At 46.5% G+C, this 19,720-nt stretch overlaps 1 protein-coding gene across 29 annotated transcripts in view; it reads left to right on the top strand.

Annotated features, from left to right (window-relative positions):
• MAPKAP1 (MAPK associated protein 1) overlaps nucleotides 1-19,720 on the top strand; it is a 254,194-nt gene that overhangs the window by 195,158 nt on the left and 39,316 nt on the right. For 15 of the 29 annotated variants that reach the window (XM_084996452.1, XM_021068901.2, XM_084996442.1 and 12 more), the window contains 2 exons: nucleotides 1,184-1,291; nucleotides 15,719-15,859. In XM_084996452.1, coding sequence (XP_084852578.1) covers nucleotides 1,184-1,291; nucleotides 15,719-15,859 — 249 coding nt within the window. Of the gene's footprint in view, nucleotides 1-1,183; nucleotides 1,292-15,718; nucleotides 17,047-19,720 lie in introns of all 29 variants that reach the window. The other 14 variants (XM_084996425.1, XM_084996421.1, XM_084996342.1 and 11 more) reach the window with 3 other exon arrangements.

Below are 19,720 nucleotides of genomic sequence, written 5' to 3'. Positions count from 1 at the left end.
AATATGAGTGTGTAAGAACTCTGATAATTGGCAGAAATGCTAATGAAATACTAATTAGTGAAAAGATCAAATATACGGTGAAACTGAACTTTGTCGACAGTGCTGCAAACAAACATTGATCGTGGGGGAAGAGCATGACTTGAGATGTGTGACATGCCCCAGACTCGTGAAGAAGTGTTGGATATGAATCATCAACAAGTTGACAACAGCGGAGGAACGTGTCTAAAAATACGTGTTCCACCTGGGAGCCCTGCAAGGCCTCTGAGGCTCCCTCAGATCTCTTACACCTCTCCTGTCTGACCACACACGCCTTTCATAGTCAAAATAATAGGACAGTTTCTTGTAGCCTTTTGAATCCGATCATTGGACCCATTAGGTGTTATCTGAGAAGAGCAAGATTGCCATTTGGCTTGACAAAGAAATACATGAATAAATGTATAAAATGCCCTAGTGTTTTAAGATCTTCCAGAATCCCTTTGTGATGTAAGGCAGCTCATATTCCTGGTTTTCAGTATTGCTGAACCTGTGCTCCTTGTGTTTTCATAAATATTTCAACAAAAACACCATCAGCAGTCACTGTCATTCTGTCATCGTAACCCAAAAACCTGAAATCTATTTTTTTTTACTCCATCTACTTTTTAAATTTTTAAAAGAAATTTTGGGGCTGTCCTCATATTCAAATTCTAAACATCTTAGCTCTGCTTATAATTGATTATTCATTATCATATAATGGTTATTAATAATAAATACTTCTGTAGGAGTGCCTTCTATGGAGCAGGTACCTTACTAAGTAAGCATTTTTCCTAAATCATCTCTGATCTTCACAATAACCATTCAAGGTATAAGAGTTCCCACATTAACTATTAGGAAACAGATTCAGAATGGATGGGGTACCTGCTCATATCTGGGAAACCACTGCAGCCAAGTCCGTTACCCTCTCATCGTGTCTGGGGGAGAACTGAGCAAAAATAGACCTGATAATAGAACAGACAAGTGCGTGGAAACCACGTGGGGAAAAACTCAAGCTCTTCCACCTTGGGTGGCTAGACCCTCAAACAGACTTCAGAGTTTCCCTAAGGCTGACTGGTCAGCTTTCTGCCGGTGTGTGGTGTGTGGTGTTTTTCCCAGTGTTACATTCGCTGTTTCAGACTGCCTCCCCTCCTCCGCCCCTTTGATCTTCCAGGCCCTCAGTACCGCCTGGAGAAGCAGAGCGAGCCCAATGTCGCCGTGGACCTGGAGAGCACTTTGGAGAGCCAGAGCGCCTGGGAGTTCTGCCTGGTCCGCGAGAACAGTACGTTGGCCTCCTCGCTCCGTGCCTGCTTGGTCCATTGCAGCGTGCGTAGAAGCCCTGTGTTGGGGACACTCATTGGTCTGGCCTCCCTGGGCAGATTGCAAGTGACTCTGTTTTCCGAGGCAGACTTCAATCTGTGCCGAAAGTGTATCCCAAAGTGAAATGATTGATTTCAGGCCTTGCGGCAAAAGAGTCGGCATCCTGTTTAGCACTCTGTGATTAATATTTATCTGTTAAACTGTAGCTTCCTAAGTTAGGAACAGTCCTGGAAACAGCTTAGCAATATGAGGCCTTTTCTGTGGCAAAGGCTATTTTCTATGAAAAGCAGCTGGCCCTGTCCATGTCACTGTTACAGTCATCAAGTTTTAGAAAATTGTGACCATTTGCATACTGTTAGCAGGAGGCAATGTAGGGGTTCCTAGTGCTAAGCAGAAAGCCTCTTTCAAACATCAGTCAGTTTCTTTCATTCTCTCTTTAGAGTTTCTGACTTGTGAATTTGACCGTTTCTCTCCTCTTTCCCCCCTTGACTTAAGGGGAGTGACATGTGAAAACCGGTTACGACAGCCAGCTCTCCATCATCCCTGCTTCAGGGTTGTTCTTCTGTGTGGAACACTTCCCCCCACCTGAGTTAATGTGCTCAACCTTCTTCTCAGTTTCAGTGTCCCCTTAACAGGGGCCCCTTGTGATCTCCCTGTCCCCCACTGCTGAGGCCTGAGCCATCCCTCATTTGGGTCCCCTGTGGTCATCCCTCAGAGAGCATACTGCTTTTTCTTCATTGCATATATTTCTGTTTATGATTATTTATTTTTCCCAACGATTGTCCCAGTAGATTGTCAGATTTTTGACGATGTCCCTGACGCATACCAGGTTGACCTTCATTAATTCAGGAAATGTTCAGTTATCGCCGCTATGGGCCCTGTCCTGCACGCAGGAACTCTGTAGTGGATTCTGTTTCAAAATGTTGATTCCCCCCAAGAGTTCCCGTCGTGGCTCAGCAGAAATGAATCTGACTAGCATCCATGAGGATGTGGGTTTGCTCCCTGGCCCCACTCAGTGGGTTAAGGATCCAGTGTTGCCACGAGCTGTGGTGTAGGTCACAGACCTGGCTCAGATCCTGCATTGCCGTGGCTGTGGTGTAGGCCAGCAGCTACAGCTCTGATTTGACCGCTGGCTGGGAACCTCCATAAGCTGCATGTGTGGTCACAAAAAGCAAAAAAAAAAAAAAAAAAAAAAAAATTTGATTCCTTGTTATACAAATAAAACAAAATGTTATTTGCTCGGGTCTTAATACAGATTTGGGATATATAACACTTATACATGTAAAAATTTTTCAGGTAGCAAAGTGTCTGTAGTGAAAAAACTTTCACTCTTTTCTCTCCCCTGATTCCTCTCCCAGAGACAACACTTGTTCTCAGTTCTCAGTGTCTTTGGTATCTCCAGGGATCATCTAAGTATATGCAAGCATATTCTGTACATGGACATGAATAGACCCACACACAGACATACACACACACACGTGAAAACACACATCCCCCGTCAAAAAAAAGCAAGTGCTCTGCATTATCATTTTAACGGTATGTCACAGAGAGATTATTCCACATTAATCCATATATTAGCCCATATATAAATTTACTTCTTTCTTTCTTAACTGCTGCATAGTATTCCACAGTATACTGTGATTCCAAATCAGCTGTGTTTTAAGCCGTTTTGTTTTTTTAAAGATGAAGTACATCTTTCTTACACTAGAGAGAGAGGCTCTGAGGATTGGTGAATGAAGCTTTGAAGTTGGGGCTCTTGTTCCCACTCTGCTTCTCAGTATGAGCAGTCTTGATTCAGCTGTGTGATGTCTGTGAGCCTCTGCATCCCCATCTTAAAGGATTTGCAAGATGCTTGCAGTACTTTCAGTACAAAGTCAAAATCACTCTGTTAAAGAAGCCTATACCAGCATCTACAAAGTGCCAGGCAGTCCGTCAGTGGTTTGGAATCAGTAGAATATTATAACTAGTCTTTGTAAAATAGAAGTAAATCATAAAAATAATTTTCTTTTTATAGAAGAGGTTTTTAAATTTTTAAAGTAGAAATTTCAGGAGTTCCTGTGGTGGCTCAGTGGTTAACGAATCTGACTAGGAACCATGAGGTTGCAGGTTTGATCCCTGGCCTCGCTCAGTGGGTTAAGGATCCGGCGTTGCCGTGAGCTGTGGTGTAGGTTGCAGACGAGGCTCGGATCCCCGCATTGGTGTGGCTCTGGTGTAGGCCGGTGGCTATAGCTCCAATTCGACCCCTAGCCTGGGAACCTCCATATGCCGCAGGAGCGGCCCAAGAAATGGTAAAAAGACAAAATAAATAAATAAATAAATAAAGTAGAAATTTCAGTCAAGAACCCATTATTGTTCCCCAGTAGCTCCCTCTGAAGTTGGATTGAGACAAAGTATTTCAAAACCACAATTTTTTTCTCTGTTGTTGGTATATTTGATCAGGACAGGCTTGCTATCCCTAAAGCCATCTTAAAAGTGAACTAAATTATGAGCATCTGGGAGTTCCTCTGTGGCTTTGTCACTGCAGCAGCTTAGGTTGCTGCTGTGGCACAGGTTTGATCCTTGGCCCAGGAATTTCCACATGCTGCAGATGTGGCCAAAAACAAAGCAAAAAACTGATAGTATCTATCATGCAGTGTTTAAAAGAATCTGCCGTGGAGCCAAACTTCCTCAGTTCACGTTCTGGCCCTGCCACTTACTGGCGTGTGACCTCGGACAGTTTGCTTAACCTCTTAGGTAGTTTACTTGCCTCCACAATGTTGATAGGAGGCTTCAGTGAACTTTAATAATCATAAAGCTCTTAGTGCTTGGTACATAAAAAATACTCAATGAATAGTAACTGTAATTAATAAACAAGAAGCAGCCTTCTGTGACTCGTGGAGCAGATGAGGCACGGATGTGGAAATCTGGAGTCATGGACCGGTCAGGGCCCCTGGGGATGGGCCGGGGGCGGGAGCGACGTGAGACACCGGAGAGTGGGGCCAGGGCAGGTCTGTACGTCTGTGCCACAGGACCAGAGAACTTAGAAGCAGGATGCTTTCCAGCAAATGTGCTCCACTGTCCCCGAAGAGAGGTCTTCCTTATAAGGAAAACCATTTGTCCGAGGGCATGTAAGCCTTTCCATTTTTCTTCCACAGAGGACGGGGCATGACCTTTTCTACATCAAAAGATTTTTTTTTTTAATTATTTGGGCCTTCTGTTGTAATATGCTGTATGTTTTGCTCTCCTCTGTAATTTTCACAACCACCTTACAAGATGCTGTGCTAATTGTGGAGAAGGTTTGTGACTTGCCCAAAGTTAGCTAGTCAGTAAGTGATAGGACCTGAATTCCAAGTCTGCTCTCTGCTTCTAAGGCCCTCCCTGAGATTGTTGATAGACCAGCCTAGATTTCAGTCCTGAGAAGGGTGAGGACAGTTGTCTTCATACACTATGAGAGAGAAGCTTGCACACGAGGCTAATATGACAAGAGTTTCTGCCTAGGGACCGAGAGGTAACATTTGCGCTTGGATCTTGGCCTAAATGAGAAAATGACAAGCCAAAGTCCTTGAGCCTTCCAGTTTGGATTCTTGTCTGATAATCTACTACATGCTTCAGCCAACTGTCTGCTAGAAGCTGGAACCAGACCAGAAGGAAGCACGAGTACATTATGGAGAGGATGTAACATTAGAAGACTTCCATTCTTGTCCAAGTGTCTATATAAGTCCTGGCACCAAACTGAGCCTCAATTTCCTTTTCTGCCAAATGTTGCCAGTGACCTTTTCCTTTACCCACTGATCACGGGTGTGGGTGCCCATCCTGGGCCTTTCGGAGAAAGAGGCAGTGTGAACCAACCTGTTGTTTCCACAGCTTTAAGAGAAAAACTCGGGAATTTCCCATCACCAGGGCTAAAACAGACCCCAAATTGAACCGGTTTTAGGAAGTACCGTGAAGTGTCAGGCACTGTGTCTTCCCTGTTTTATCACTCACTGGTCTGCCTGCACAGTAGTTCAGCATAGTGCTTAAAGCGCAGTCTGTAGGAGTTCCCGTTGTGGCTCAGCTGTAATGAACGAGACTAGTATCCATGAGAATTCAATGATTCAATCCCTGGCCTCACTCACTCAGTGGGTTAAGGATCCGCCATTGCCGAAAGCTGTGGTGTAAGTTGCAGATAATGGCTCGGATCTGGTGTTGCGTGGCTGTGGTGTAGGCCGGCAGCTATGGCTCCAATTTGACTCCTAGCCTGGGAACCTCCATATGCCACAGTTCGGCCCTAAAAGAAGACAAAAACAAAACAAAACAAAACACCGCAGTCTTCAGAATGAGACAGACCTTGGATGAGCACTGCAGCCTCTGACATCGGACACATCTCTGTGGGCTTAGTTTCCTGTGCGAATGGAGATGGTTGACTCGTGGAGGTGCTGCGGCTTTTAGGCTAATGTGGTCCTCATTTTACAGAAGAAGACACTGAGGCTTTAAGGAGGTGGTTTGCTCATGGTCACACGAATGATCATTGGGAGGGGCCTCGAAAAATGTGTCTTCTGTCCATTAAGTCCAGCTGAATCTAGTTATTTTATTTCCTAAATGGAAGTTACTGTAGAAAGAAGATTCCTCTAAACATTGCTTCAGGGTCCTTTGACCTCCTTTTCTTTTCAAGGAGTCCTTCCATTATCTCCATACCTTACTGAAGTTTCCTTAATTGAAGGCAGTATTGAGGAAGAGCTTCAGCTCGAGGTGGGCAGTCACACAGGCGGCTGGACTCTGGCAGGGGAGCATATCTCTGCGTCTCAATCTGCAGATCCTTCTTTCCCCTCCTTTAGTTTCCCCTTGAAGACGCAGGAGAGGAGGCATCTCCTCCTGGAAGCTGCCCAGACCACCTGGCTGCCATTCCCTGGGCTCAGGTAGAGTCCCTCTCCTTCCTGCTCTCCAGTCACTGACTCCACTAGATGCACTTGCCCGTGCCCACCCACCAGGAGAGAGACTGGGTCCAGGGTCCCCCTACATCCCATGCCTGTGGCCCCATGTGGTTCATTTCCCCAGGAGATGGCTTTTTTTTTTTTTGTCTTTTTAGGGTCGCACCCATGGCTTATGGGGGTTCCCAGGCTAGGGGTCGAATCAGAGCTGTAGCTGCTGGCCTACGCCACAGCCACAGCAACATGGGATCTGACCCGCGTCTGTAACCTACACACAGCTCACCGCAGCGCCAGGTCGTTAACCCACTGAGCAAGGCCAAGGATCGAACCCCCATCCTCATGGGTACCAGTCAGATTCTTTTCCACTCGGCCATGACGGGAACACCTGTGATGGCCTTTAAAAAGAACTTGGGTTTGGGGTGAGCATCTTTATGTGTCAGGGATTCTTTGTGGTGGTACACGGGGTCCCCCCTGCCCCCCATCAGTATTACTAAAGAAAAGGGCAAATTTGTAGATGGTGAGTGACTGCTTCTCCTGGTGTGTTTCCAGCTCTTCTTCGGGGTGCTTATTCATAGTGGGCTGATCACTCCTCCCTTGGTGCTCTGTGCCGGCCCCACAAACTCCCTGGTGGCTCTACTTGGCTTCTGGAGGGTTTGCCTTCTTCCCTTACAAAGTACTCATCTCTCCAGTTTCTATCGTGTGCCTTAAAAGAGGGCTTAAAGTCCTGGTACTTATTATATCACAACAGCAGTCTTCAGGTGCAGAAGAAAATGATCGCGCAAATAAACTGTTTACAAATGGAAATGGCCGATGGTGTTCAGGACGTATTTGAGGGTGAACTGCTGCTGAAAGCCAGTTAGGTGTCTGGCTTTGGGGAGTGGGGGACGTGTTCACTATGAGGAATTTTCTATGTGGGTGAGAATTGTTTCAAGTAGATATTGGATAATCGCTCCCTGCTTGCTACCTGCTAACAATTTAAATGAAACAAAAACGTTATCCCCCGTATCAAAATAGCTGTGTGTCCGCGCCTCTTGCGGTGTGGCTCATGCAGGCTGGTTGGTGGTGTGTTGCAGGGGGAAAGGCCAGATATTTGGAGCCACATTGTGACCTGAGGCGAGTCCTTCCCCAAGCTTCATTCCCCATCTGTGATGTGTGATGGGGATCCCTGCCCTGTGAGAGCGTGGACATTACAGGCACCTAGTCAGGTGCACGGCCCAAAGCACGTGCTGGGCCTTCCCAGTGTCTGGATGCGAGTTCCTATGCCCAGACACCGTGGCTAGTCTGTGTGGTGGCCTTTTCCCCTCTGTTAGTCCTCTTTCCCCTCCGGCCACTTAGACTTCCCCAGGCCCCTGTGGGCGGTGGGCCAGCACCAGGGGTGGCTGAAACCTCGGGCAAAAGGCAGTGCTGATCCGTCCTGGAAGCAGACTTGTGCCCTCTCCACACCTACTTCTTCCCTAGTGAGTGTCTGCATTGTGTGATGTGGACGGATTCCACATGAATTCCATTTTTTACTCTCCCTCTTTCTTGAAAGTTCCCCCCTTTTCATTTTATCATTAGGTAGTAATTAGTATTCAAGGGAAATTGGTCTTAATATATTAAAATTGGTTAAGTGCATTTAGACCTGTACCACAGCCAATGTCTTATTGGAAAATGTAATTGGGGACTCTGTGTATGTAATTAATTGAATTACAATTAAGAACTTTCATTAAGCGATACACTGGTACATTAGAGCAGTAAGGAAACATGTTTGACGAGCCACAAACCCTGTATGGGCTCTGAGCGAGGGCACAGGGATTTGCATCCCTCTGGTAGACTCCTGGCCCTAGAATCCGCCCTGCAGCCCCTGGCTGATGGTTTGGTAATGCATCAGGTGACATTTCTGCCGAGACTCCCCCGTGGGAGGAGGGCTTCTTCCAGCATGTGTGCCCCCATTCTCTGACTCTGGAGCCAGAGAGTGAGGGACACCTCAGTGATGATCAGATGTTAGAGGTCTTAGATGTTTTGTCATGTAAATTGCCCCAAAGGCCCAGGTGCTTTGGAAGACCCCGTTACTTTTCCTGTGTTTTGAACAGGGGCAAAGGCACGATGGAAGAGGCGAGATTGACGGGAATTCTGTCATCACCCTGACTTCCAAGCGAACGTCAGAAGCCAGTGGTCCAGACCCTTCCATCCTGTAAAGGCTTCGCTCTGGGCACATACGTGTTCAGTCACCCCCAGAGGCTGACGGGCAGCCACTATGCGGGGCCAGTAGAGGGGCTACACGGCCCCCACGGCATGGAGCTCACACGTGGGAGAAGTGCTTTGAAGGACGTGAGAGAGCATCTAACAGGGGACTGGAGCCGGTGAGAACCGGAGGCTAAAGCTTCCTGGAGGAAGAGTAAACAGGAGCTAGGGAATGAGTCAGAGGATTGTTCTAGGCCAAGGGGCTACTCGTCCAAAGGCCTTGAAAAGGAGCTTGGTGTCTTTGGGCATGAATGAATGGAGTGGAATGAAATGAGCCAGGGAGAGAGGGCTGAAGGAAGAGATGGGGGGACAGGCAGGAATTTGAATGCAGGGCCCGAAGCTCCCCCGTCCTCACCCCCCACCCCTGTTTCCATGATCTGGTCTTTTTAGAAATTCTACAAACCTGGAATCGTTTCACTCTGATCACCTCATAAAACAAGATCATCCTGACTTATTGAGGGTCCGAAATCTCCCTGTGGAAAGGCTCTGACTCGGGAGTTTAATCACTTAGGCGCTGACAGCAAGCATCCCTACCCTGGCTGCAGCGTGGCAGATCCAGTGAAGGGTGTATCCTCCTGCGTGATCCTGATGGCTTTGCAGAGATTACTGCTGAGGGCGTGCAGGTGTGCATGTGTGTATCATAGTCTATCACCTATTGATTGTTTTTTAGAGACCAGCAAAAATGACTAGTAGCCGAAGGGAAGTGTTTAATAGAAGAGAAGTTTGGGGCTTATGAGGCTTTGGGGACTTAAAAGGCCTTTGGAAAAAAAAAAAAAACATGATGGATGTAGAAAGCTCAAGGAGAGTTTTTCTCCATGACTCACTCACGCATCTAGCTTTGAGTCTTACAGAAGGAGTAGGGAGAATTAGGTTTTATCCCTGGTTGGTTGTCCCTTTTTTTCTTTTTTTTAAATTTAATGATTTTTATTTTTCCCATTATATTTGGTTTACAATGTTGTATCAGTTTTCTACTGTACATCTAAGTGACCCAGTCACACATGCATATATACACATGTGTGTGTGTGTGTATACATTCTTTTCTCACATTATCTTCTATCATGTCCCATTACAAGTGACTAGATGTAGTTCCCTGTGCTATACAGCAGGATCCCATGGCTTATCCACTCCAAAAGTAATAGTTTGCATCTGTTAACCCCAGACTCCCAGTCCATCCCACTCCCTCCCCGTGCCCCTTGGCAATCACAAGTCTCTTGACCCCTGGATTTTCATATTTACTTCTACAGTCAGTCCCTTACAATACATCGTTTTCAGTGAAGTATGTGAAGACAGTTTGGCAAACACAGACGTATTGTTGGAAAAGGCGGAGTATTTCAGTAGCTTTTTCAGATAATAGTGGATATTGTTTTCATTACTATACCAAAACTCCAATGATAGTTTACTTAAAGGTTGGTTGCAATGTGAAATCAGAAACGAGTCAATAAACTTTTTTTTTTTCCTTGCTTTTTAGGGCCGCACCTGTGGCGTATGGAAGCTCCCAGGCTAGGGGTCAAATCAGAGCTACAGCCTCTGGCCTACGCCACAGCCACAGCAACTTGGGATCCGAGCTGCCTCTGCGACCTACACCACAGCTCACAATAACACCAGATCCTTAACCCACTGAGCGAGGCCAGGGATTGAACCGCATCCTCATGGATCCTAGTCTGGTTCATTAACCGCAGAGCCACAAAGGGAACCCCCTCCATAAACTGTTTATTACTTGGTCCACTTGTGAGGTAAGAGCATGAAGAGGGCAAGGATTGTTTTACAGTTATTAAGAAAATAGTATTGAGGTTATAAACCTACCTGCCCCTGCCTTCATGCCTGGGGCTCCTGAGCTGCAGTTTGAGAACCACTGCCTTGGAGTCGATAGTGACGCCCACAGTCCCTGGCCTTGCTGGCGCTGCAGGAGTGTGGGGAGAAGGCAGGGAGAGGAGCGTGGACTCCGGAGTCCAGTGCATCTGTCCCAGCTCTGCCGCTCCCCCACAGTGGAACCTTGGGCATGGTTTTGACCCGCTCCTGAGCCTTGGTGTCAAAGTTAGGATTTGAATCTACACCTCTGAACTGACGTGTCTTTACGCCCAGGCCACACCCAGCCCTTGGCTCTCTCAGTACCTCCTCTTCCTGTCTTGCTGCGGACTCTGCACTCCCCCAGCCTCCGCCTTCGCCTCCTCTCCGCTTCCCTTTGCCCCTCTGCCCTGGCCTGGTTTTGCCATTAAGACAGGTGCTAGTCCTTGTTTCCTTTTTCCTGATTCCTTGCTCCACAGACAGCTAAGCTCCTTCCTGTCTTGGATTTTCCGCTTGTCCCTCCAACCTTTCCACGTTTTGAATGTGCTCTCTGCCCTTCTTCCAGAGCCTGCTGTCAGTCCATTTGCGCTCTGGCGCTCAAGTCCCCTTTTAGGCGCCTCCCCAAAATTTGATCTATCACAATACATCTTTGAGTTATTGCAGCCGGAGCGTTTTGACACGATGCATTATGGTAATCCGTGGCACATAGAGACATTAACACTCCCGACTTTGACAAAATACAGTGTGAAGTCTTTGAAGGCACCATTACAATTTATCTTGTCATTCACGAGGAGACCCAGTTCAGCATTAATGTAGATGAACACAGTGTGGCTTTTGTTTCATTTAATTGCCTGTGACCTTTTTAATTGCTAATTTAACAAAATACCAAAGGGTTATATTTCAATTAAATTAACAGTTTGGGGAGTGGAGTTTTTTTAAATATGTTTATTTTTAAGACATTCTGGGCCTGTTTTTTACTTGGAGTAGATAAAAATGTCTTCTCTTAACAGAAGTGGTTTTTAAATGTGACGTTGATAGCACAGTAGTATTTTTAATATGCATATGGTGCAGTGCCAAGCATCTTTGATGTGTGGTTGGGTTCCCCCCTCTCCAGAAGAACACACACAGTAAAGGTGTGCAGGCAAAGTCATAGAACTTTCCTGGTCCCGAAAAACGTTCTTGGTGTATTGCTCTGCTTGGGGTATGTGTCTTTAGATTGTGTCTGATGCATGCATCATTAATCAGGCCCTTCTCTCTGCCTTGTGCTGTTTTCTCTGTGTTCTGTAGTGAATTGGTGAGCTCTTATAAAGATCAGGAACCCTGCCTCATCCCCATCAGTGTCCTTTCACAGTCTAGCACCCTGCAGACATGGGGAGAGAGTTGCAGGTTGCACGGCTGACTGATCTGTGCATACAAACAGGTCCCCTCCAAGCATCGGCACTTTGGAGCCTACTTTCAGAAATGACGCTGGCACTCCCAGACCAGAAGGTGTTCCCATTCAGCAGATAAAACCCCTCTTGGGGTGAACGGCCTGCGTTGGAAATGACTGCAGGACTGTTCCTTCTCTGCTCCCGCAGGTGCTATTGCCCTTATGATCATAAACATAAACACACCCCTTGGCAGCTGGGGCAAGGCTCAGAACTCACCCAAGTATCAAGGGGACTTAAATCCTCAAATGGGATATGAATTTACACTGCCAGAGAGTAGAAGGTCAATGCAAGAAGCATTAGTGTGTTGAGCCAGCTCCAGCTATATAAGTCTTGGGCAAAATTAATATGAGAAAATTGACAAGCCTTGCTGGTTATTCCATAGCTTTAAGACCTCTACTAAAATCCTATCAGCTCATCTGCCCATTATTAACATTTCAGCAAAATATAAAGTTTTCATTAATCTCCCACAGCAAATTTAGGAGTGAAAACTGGCACTTGTTTGAGCTTTTAGGACTACATTAGCTGGTGTATTAAACAAAATATGTCATTCTTCAGTAGCTTCTGTAAGAAGCTAAATCAATTTCCAGCCATATTTATGCACCACTTTATCTAAAAGCATCTGAATTATCATTTACAGCTAAGATGCTTTATTAGCAGCTGGCATTGAAATAGCTCAGTAAAAAATTATATGTCACGTTATAGTAATTTTTAAATTGGTTTTAATCCAACACCATAAAATATAAAACTCTTAAGTGTGTGTTTTTTTAAATAATTGGCATTTTAGCATAATGAGCTGTTACCTCTTTTCAAATCAAATACCTGCAATATTTAGAAAATACTAATTAGTAAAGAAAACAGAAGTTTTTGAGCTAAGTTGTATCTAACAATGGATTTTCTCAGAAAAGATGGCTTTAAATGATTTAAAACATGAAAGGATTTTAGTGTTTCTCCAAAATTCTCACTTGAAGACTCCAAACATAGCTTGACAGTTCTGTTTTATTAGTAAAAGGCACGTTTGGAGAAAGCAAGTAACCATCTGAAACTTTAAGTTCTTTTTTTGTTTTTTTGTCTTTTTGCCTTTTCTAGGGACGAACCCGCGGCATATGGAGTTTCCCAGGCTAGGGGTCGAACTGGAGCTGTATAAGTTCTTTTTTTGTTTTTTTGTCTTTTTGCCTTTTCTAGGGACGAACCCGCGGCATATGGAGTTTCCCAGGCTAGGGGTCTAATTGGAGCTGTAGCCGCCAGCCTACACCACAGCCACAGCAACACGGGATCCGAGCTGCATCTGCAACCTACACCACAGCTCACGGCAACGCCGCATCCTTAACCCACTGATCGAGGCCAGGGATCGAACCCACAACCTCATGGTTCCTAGTCGGATTCGTTCACCACTGAGCCACGACGGGAACTCCTAAAACTTTAATTTCTCACCAGCCTTGGCTTGGGACATGGACATTCCTCAGAAGACGTGGACGAGTGATGTGATGTTGGTTAAGTCACTAAGCCTCTCTGAGCCTCACCCTCCTGGGACACGGCTCCTGGTATTCATCCAGTAAATCGTCGCCAAACTCTGGCTTTGTCCTGTGCGTGGTTGCACCAGCAGGGTCTGGGCTATGGTCTGAGTAGAGCCTTCCCCCGCCTCTGCTGCTGGGGTTACAGTCTAACAGCAGAGCCAGAGAATTACTCTCTGTGATCTTTACTCTAAAGGAACAAGCAGGGTGCGGTGACAGAAGGAGCCAAGTTAGACTTCGGGTTCCTTGGAGTGTTGCTCGAGCTAAGCTCATCCGAGGAACGGGGTGGTGGTAGGGGAAGGCCTGGAGGAATAGGCCAGGAGGGGGTGGGTTGGGGAGAAGGGTGACCTGGGCAGAGAGGCCCCCATGTGGGACTCTGTCACAGGCATCCAGTCACTGGCCCATTAGGAAGCAGTTGCATCTTCCTGAGGGGAAAGCGTCACCGTAGGTGCCACATGGTCCACGCTGGGACGGTGGTAGTGTTTGGAAATGGAAGGCACAGTTCCTAATAAACCGGTTAAATGGGAAGGCCTCAGAAACCAACGTTGATTTAAAAGCTTGCCCTGTAAGCAATAACTTCAGGAAGGAAGCTGTGTAATTGACTAGCTACCGGTTGTATAATAGAATTTTCAAGTTTTACACCCAAATCTGGAGTTTTCCATTCCTCCAGCTCTGTGCCCAGGAGATCTGTCCAGGTTTCCCTGAGGAACCGTCTCTGGATTCTCATCACAAGGCCTCTGGCACCCCACTCTGGCTGGCCTCTCCCAGACTGGTGCTCCCTCCCACCACGGAAAGGCCCCAGCAGCCGCACCTTCAGAAGACCACATTCAGAGTCGGGGTGGGGGTGACCAGAATTAATTTAGCTTTGCTGTTGTGACCTTGAGTGTGTGACTTTGCCTCCCAAAGCCTGGGATTCTTCATTATATATAGAAGGGAGATTACAGGACCTACCTACAGGGTGGTCTTGAGACTTAAATACATGTATGAAGGGCTCAGCACCATGCCTGTTGTATTAGCTGTTGCTATTATCATTGATTTACTTTACTTGTTTATTTAGCAAAATTAGTACTGCTTTCAGGAAAAGGTGTAGAGATGAATGAGAAATTTCCTGATCCTCACAAAGCTTCCAATTTAGGACAGAGCAACTGCTCAACCTTTCTAGTGCAAAGCTGAATATGATCCATATGGCATTAGAATAAAAATAATCATGACCACTATTTATTAAGCCTATTGTATATTAGATTCTTTAAATACATTTTGATAGTCTCTGAATGTCAGATATGGGGGGTCAGAGAAACAGTCACTTACTTGCCCAAGATCAAGGTAAGTTCAAGGCAGGAGCCAGGATTTGAGCCCAGGTCCCCTTGGCTCCAGAATGCAGTATAAACCAACTGCTATGGAATTCAGGTCGGGGTGGAGTCTGAGCTAGTCTGAGTGGAGACAGATTCTGGATGAGGGTGGAAGGAGTATTCTAGGCCAGAGGTACCTCTTGAGCAAAGGCCCAGAAGTAGAAAAACCTGAACCTGTATACAGTCTGAGTTTGGGAGGAGCTGAGAGGAGGTATGTGTGAGAAGTGACTGGTAAAATTGGGAAAATTTTGTTTCAGCAAGAGTGTGGACAGCCTTGGTTGCTTGGTGGAAAAGAGTTTGCTTCATTGCGGAGGCCTTGGGAAGCCAGGGGAGATTTCTGAGCCAGTCTTCTTAATTGTCCCCAGTATCAGTATCCGAGTACTTAGTGTGCAGAGCTCTCCCTAAACGTTTGATGAGTGAATGACTGATCAAAGCTTTAGAAAGATGAATCACAAAGTCCTACAGAGGGAACCCTAGAGGAATCCTAAAGGAGACTGTTAGAGCCATCCAAGTTCAGGCAGGCTTGGACCCGAACCAGTGGAGACTAGGGCACAGGACAGGAAGCTGACTAGAAAAAGAAGCAAGGGAGTTCTCATTGTGGCACAGCGGAAACGAATCCTCCTAGGATCCATGAGGACAGGGGTTCAATCCCTGGCCTCACTCAGTGGGTTAAGGATCCAGCGCATAGCCCTGGGCTGTGGTGTAGGTCATAGACGCAGCAGGGATCCTGCGTTGCTGTGGCTGTGGCATTGGTAGCAGATACAGCTCGGATCTGGCGTTGCTGTGGCTGTGGCATAGGCCGGCACCTGTGGCTCTGATTCGACCTCTAGCCTAGGAACCTCCATATGTGTGGGTGTGGCCTGAAAAAGAAAAAGAAGCGTGGCCACACATGCTTTTGTGATTTTGACTTACTTCTGGGGAGACTGAGAGCTTCTGGTGAGCGGGAGTTTTTCTACCCTCTGTATTGCTGCTGCCCAGCCAAGGGCCTGCCATAGAAGAGGCACTGTTTATGGAATTAATTGTTGAATGATTAATATGTTACCGTTCTCTGTTTACTGGAATGGCATTATTAAGTCATCGCTCAGCCTTTTCTTTTCCAAATTAAATAGCCCATATTATTTTAATTTATCCCAAAGCATTTTAAGCAGACACCATTTGCCAAGCCTCATGTATCTTTATGTGTTAAACTGCTTTCTCCTCCCCAGGTTCAAGGGCAGACGGGGTTTTTGAGGAGGATTCGCAAATTGACATAGCTACAGTACAGGACATGCTGAGCAGCCACCATTACAAGTCATTCAAAGTCAGCATGATCCACAGACTCCGATTCACAACCGACGTGCAGTTAGGTAAGTGTGTAAACAGAGGAGAGCCTTCTGTCCCTGGTCAGTGTAGAAACAGGGAAAGAAACAACATGCAGCTTTTATAGGATCTCAGTGACGAACGGTAATTTGTTTTCAGAGAAAATGTTGAAACAATGAAATGTAAAGTAACTCCTTTTCCCCACAGGAGCGCTCTGTCTTGTCTCCTTTTTTATGAAGCAGAAGATTAGAAATAGAACTAACTTGAGACTCTTTTTCAAGCTGATTGACTTCCATGAAGTTGCATAATTCTTTTCATTCTGTGATTCTCTTTCATCCTATCCTCAGAACTGCTTTGTAACATTGCCACTTGCCTTTTCTTACTCAGTGAATTCATTGCTTATTCATTCATGCCTTTATTCAGGAAGGCTTTTAATGATCTCAGAAGTTAAATTTGGATCCTCACCAGATAATTTGGAACTAAATTTCAATTACTATTTGGGGTTAATTTGTGTAAAAAATGTCTGCGGATTTTTTTCTTTTTTTGGCCACGTCTATAACATGCAGACGCTCCAGGGCCAGGGATTGAACCCAAGCCCCTGCCGTGACAGCGCTGAATCCTTAACCCACTGAGCCTCCAGGGAACTCCCTAAATCTCTGTTTTGACTTGAACCTCACAGGACTAGGAGAGTCGTAGTGGTCCACACGATATTCATAGGCCATCGTCGTCGTTATCCTCATGGCTGTCATCTTAGGTGTCCACTACGCACTAGGCACTGTGCTGGCTCATAAGTGCTTCACCTGCACTACTAACCCGCCTTAAAGGCAGATGTTTTTGCTGTCTCCATCTGACAGAGAATGTAGGCGAGGTGCAGAGAGGTGGAGGCTCATGCCCAAGCTCACACAGCGGGTAAGAAGGTAATGGTATCAGGGGCAGAACCCTAGTCTAGCCAACCTGAGGGCATCTCCTCCCTAACAGAGGATGGACTTTTTTTTCCCCAGATGGTTTCCAGAGGCAAAAAGCCAAACTTGAATTCATCCGATTCTGATTAGTATATTCAGATAGAGGAAAAAGTTCACAGAAGAATCAGTGCAGAGAGCCCAAGCTCTACAGGCAAGAACTGGTTTGACTCCCAGCTTTACCGCTTATTTGCAATTTCGGCTTAAATAAGTCCCCTCCCCTATCAGTCTTTTGTCGTTTTAGGGCCGCTCCCATGGCATTTGGAGGTTCCCAGGCTAGGGGTCCAGTCGGAGCCATAGCCGCTGGCCTACACCACAGCCACAGCAACACAGGATCCAAGCTGCGTCTGTGACCTACACCACAGCTCAGGGCAATGCCAGATTCTTAACCCACTGCGTGAGGCCAGGGATCGAACCTGCATCCTCATGGAGACTAGTCAGGTTCCTTTCCGCTGAGCCACGATGGGAACTCCCCTTTCAGTCTTAACGTTTGTCATTTCCGAAGTGGGAGTTATAATGTTTACCTTTGAGATTGTGTGTGAAGGTGGTCCGAGGGCGCTGTGTTCTGGTGGTAGCTTATCTCAGTGGTGTGGTGATCACAGTCATTACCATTTGTGTTGCTCATTGGTTTCTCTCCTAGCGCACCATCTTGAAAGTATTTAACCAGATCACTCGGATTAGGTAGTGGCCCTGTTGACAAGGTTTCACCTGTAGTCTCGACAGAGACTTGGCAGGTGGAAGTGGATGCTGAGAGTAATGCAGGTACCTCTCTTTACCACGGTGGCTCTCGGAAGTGAGGGGACCAGAAGCCGGTCCCTGGCGCCTCTGGATGCTTCCAGTGGCACCCACAGCGCCCTCTGGTGGAGAGTCACGATTCTGACGCACTTCTAAAATGGATGTCGTCAGAGCATTTGTTTCTGCTATGAATCTAAATTCAGTCTCTAGCAATATAAGCAAAAACTTCACTAATTAGTCGCAGGGAATTTTCTGACAGTCAGACAGACTGTGCCCATGAGCACCATATCACGCAGTGGAAAGACAGGTTCATTTCCTGTTCCGGTTTGTATTCAGGCCCTCACTTCCTCCTTAGAAAGCAGATGATCACACTCCGTTCTAAAAAGCCTGCACGAAGCCGTCCGGAAAGTCTTTCTTTCTGAAACAGCATCTACTACAGAGTTCAGGGCAGCAAGCAGCACACTCTTTATGGGCATTCAAGTGAGCAGCTGGATTCTGAGATCAGTAAATAATTTATTTTATTTCAACTGACTAGCCAGGTGCTTCAGATCTTTCCTGACACTGATGGATGGTCTCCTCCGCTCGTCCATCCTGTGTCAGTCAGAGCAGAGATTTCGCTCGCCCCCTGTGGCAAGTTCTTCTAAGTGGTAAGCGTCTGTGTGTGGCATTTACCCAGCAGCCCTGCTGATTCCACAGAAAACTCCCCGTCCATGCAGAGTTAGCGGCACACAGAGCACACAGCCGAGGCTCGCCGGGCCGAGCGCGTCGGCCCCATGGAGGCTTGCCTCCTGATCGAGTAAGCGTGGCTGGTATCCCAGTTTCGCTGCCTGCCATTTGCTTCTGAGAAAGTCGGGGGACTTTGATCTGCATGACCCAAAATTCAGTCGATTTTCCACCAGACTTTTACACGATTGAAAACTGCGATTGGAGTCTGTTAATGAAACCTGGAGCAAAGATCTGATCTTTTTAAATAACATTAACAAGAATTATAATTTTTAAAAGCCGTTGCCGTTTGTCAGATGCTTACTATGTGCCAAGAGCTCTGCTGATCCCTCTTTTATATGCATTGTCTCCTCTAATCATAGTACTTTATTAGATAGTTTTGATGTTACCTCCATTTTTTTTAATGTGAGGAAGCTGGGATGAAGCTGAGATCAGAACCCAAGACTGAGGCTGTCCTGCGGCTAACGACTGATCGCCCCTTGAATGCGGATGGCCATTGCACTAATGCTCTATCTCTGTAGCAGTTTGTGGTCTGCAGTGAACTTTCACCCTTATTACCTTGTTTAATGCACACAGCGGATTGATGATGTTACTCCCATTTCATGACAAAAAACTGAGGCTTGGAGGAGTTCATGAGATAAAGTAACGTATTATAAAGCACGTCGTGCTGACTGGCACACAGCTATTACTTAATAAATACCAACTCTCTTTCCCTCCCCTCAGCCGTCAGGTAGACAGTAGGGTATCCAGTCCCAGGAGCAAAACTGAGACTGAAACTCAATCCCATACACTAAATCCATCACATGGCAAATACCTCAGTCATTAAGGACGTGCCTTCAGCAAGGACGTGATTGCTTCTGGTTGGCCAGTTCCAGAAATTCTGCACGCCCCCCACTCTTCTCCCTCCCTCAGCCTCTGGAGACCAGTGTCAGTGTGGCGTGTGTGCTGCTCTTCCATCCTCCATTCACACCGCTGATCTGTCCCTGCACGTTTTCCCCCTGGGCCCAGACCTCACCTCAGAATCGTTCCCAACACTGCCCCATAAAAAGCCCCCTCCCGATCAGCTGGCACTGGTTCTTCAGTGGAAATCGATTTGCCATCCATGCTTTGCCAGCCTGGAAAACTGACCAGCACAGCCATCATGCCTAAACATTCCTGTGTGTCTTACAAATATTTTTGGATACTTCATCTTACCTGCTTCCCCTCCATGTTGGGCCTAAAAGTACAGATGCCCTTTAAATGTAGACTTTGCTTGAGCTTATACCAAGTTGAGATTTATCCCATTAACCGGAGCTCCTGTACGCTTGACCATGGTATCAGGCATGAAGACGTGGGTGCTGCCCGGACACGCCGGGGCTGGCAGGTTGAAGTGGGTTTGGAGCAGCTGAATCTAAACGGGTCAGATGGTGAGTGCCGCCTGTGATCTGGGAAGCCCAGAGTATGCTATCAGGACATTCGCATTGGCTGACTGACAGAAGCTGACTTAGGACG

This window comes from Sus scrofa, chromosome 1 (assembly GCF_054392235.1).
Source record: "Sus scrofa isolate SSC_HxYL_T2T_F1_AM1 chromosome 1, Sscrofa_HxYL_maternal_Yorkshire_Landrace_v2.0, whole genome shotgun sequence".
NCBI classification, from domain to species: domain Eukaryota; kingdom Metazoa; phylum Chordata; class Mammalia; order Artiodactyla; family Suidae; genus Sus; species Sus scrofa.
Note: the sequence above shows the minus strand (reverse complement) of the source record. Positions and strands in the feature narration are given on the sequence as shown.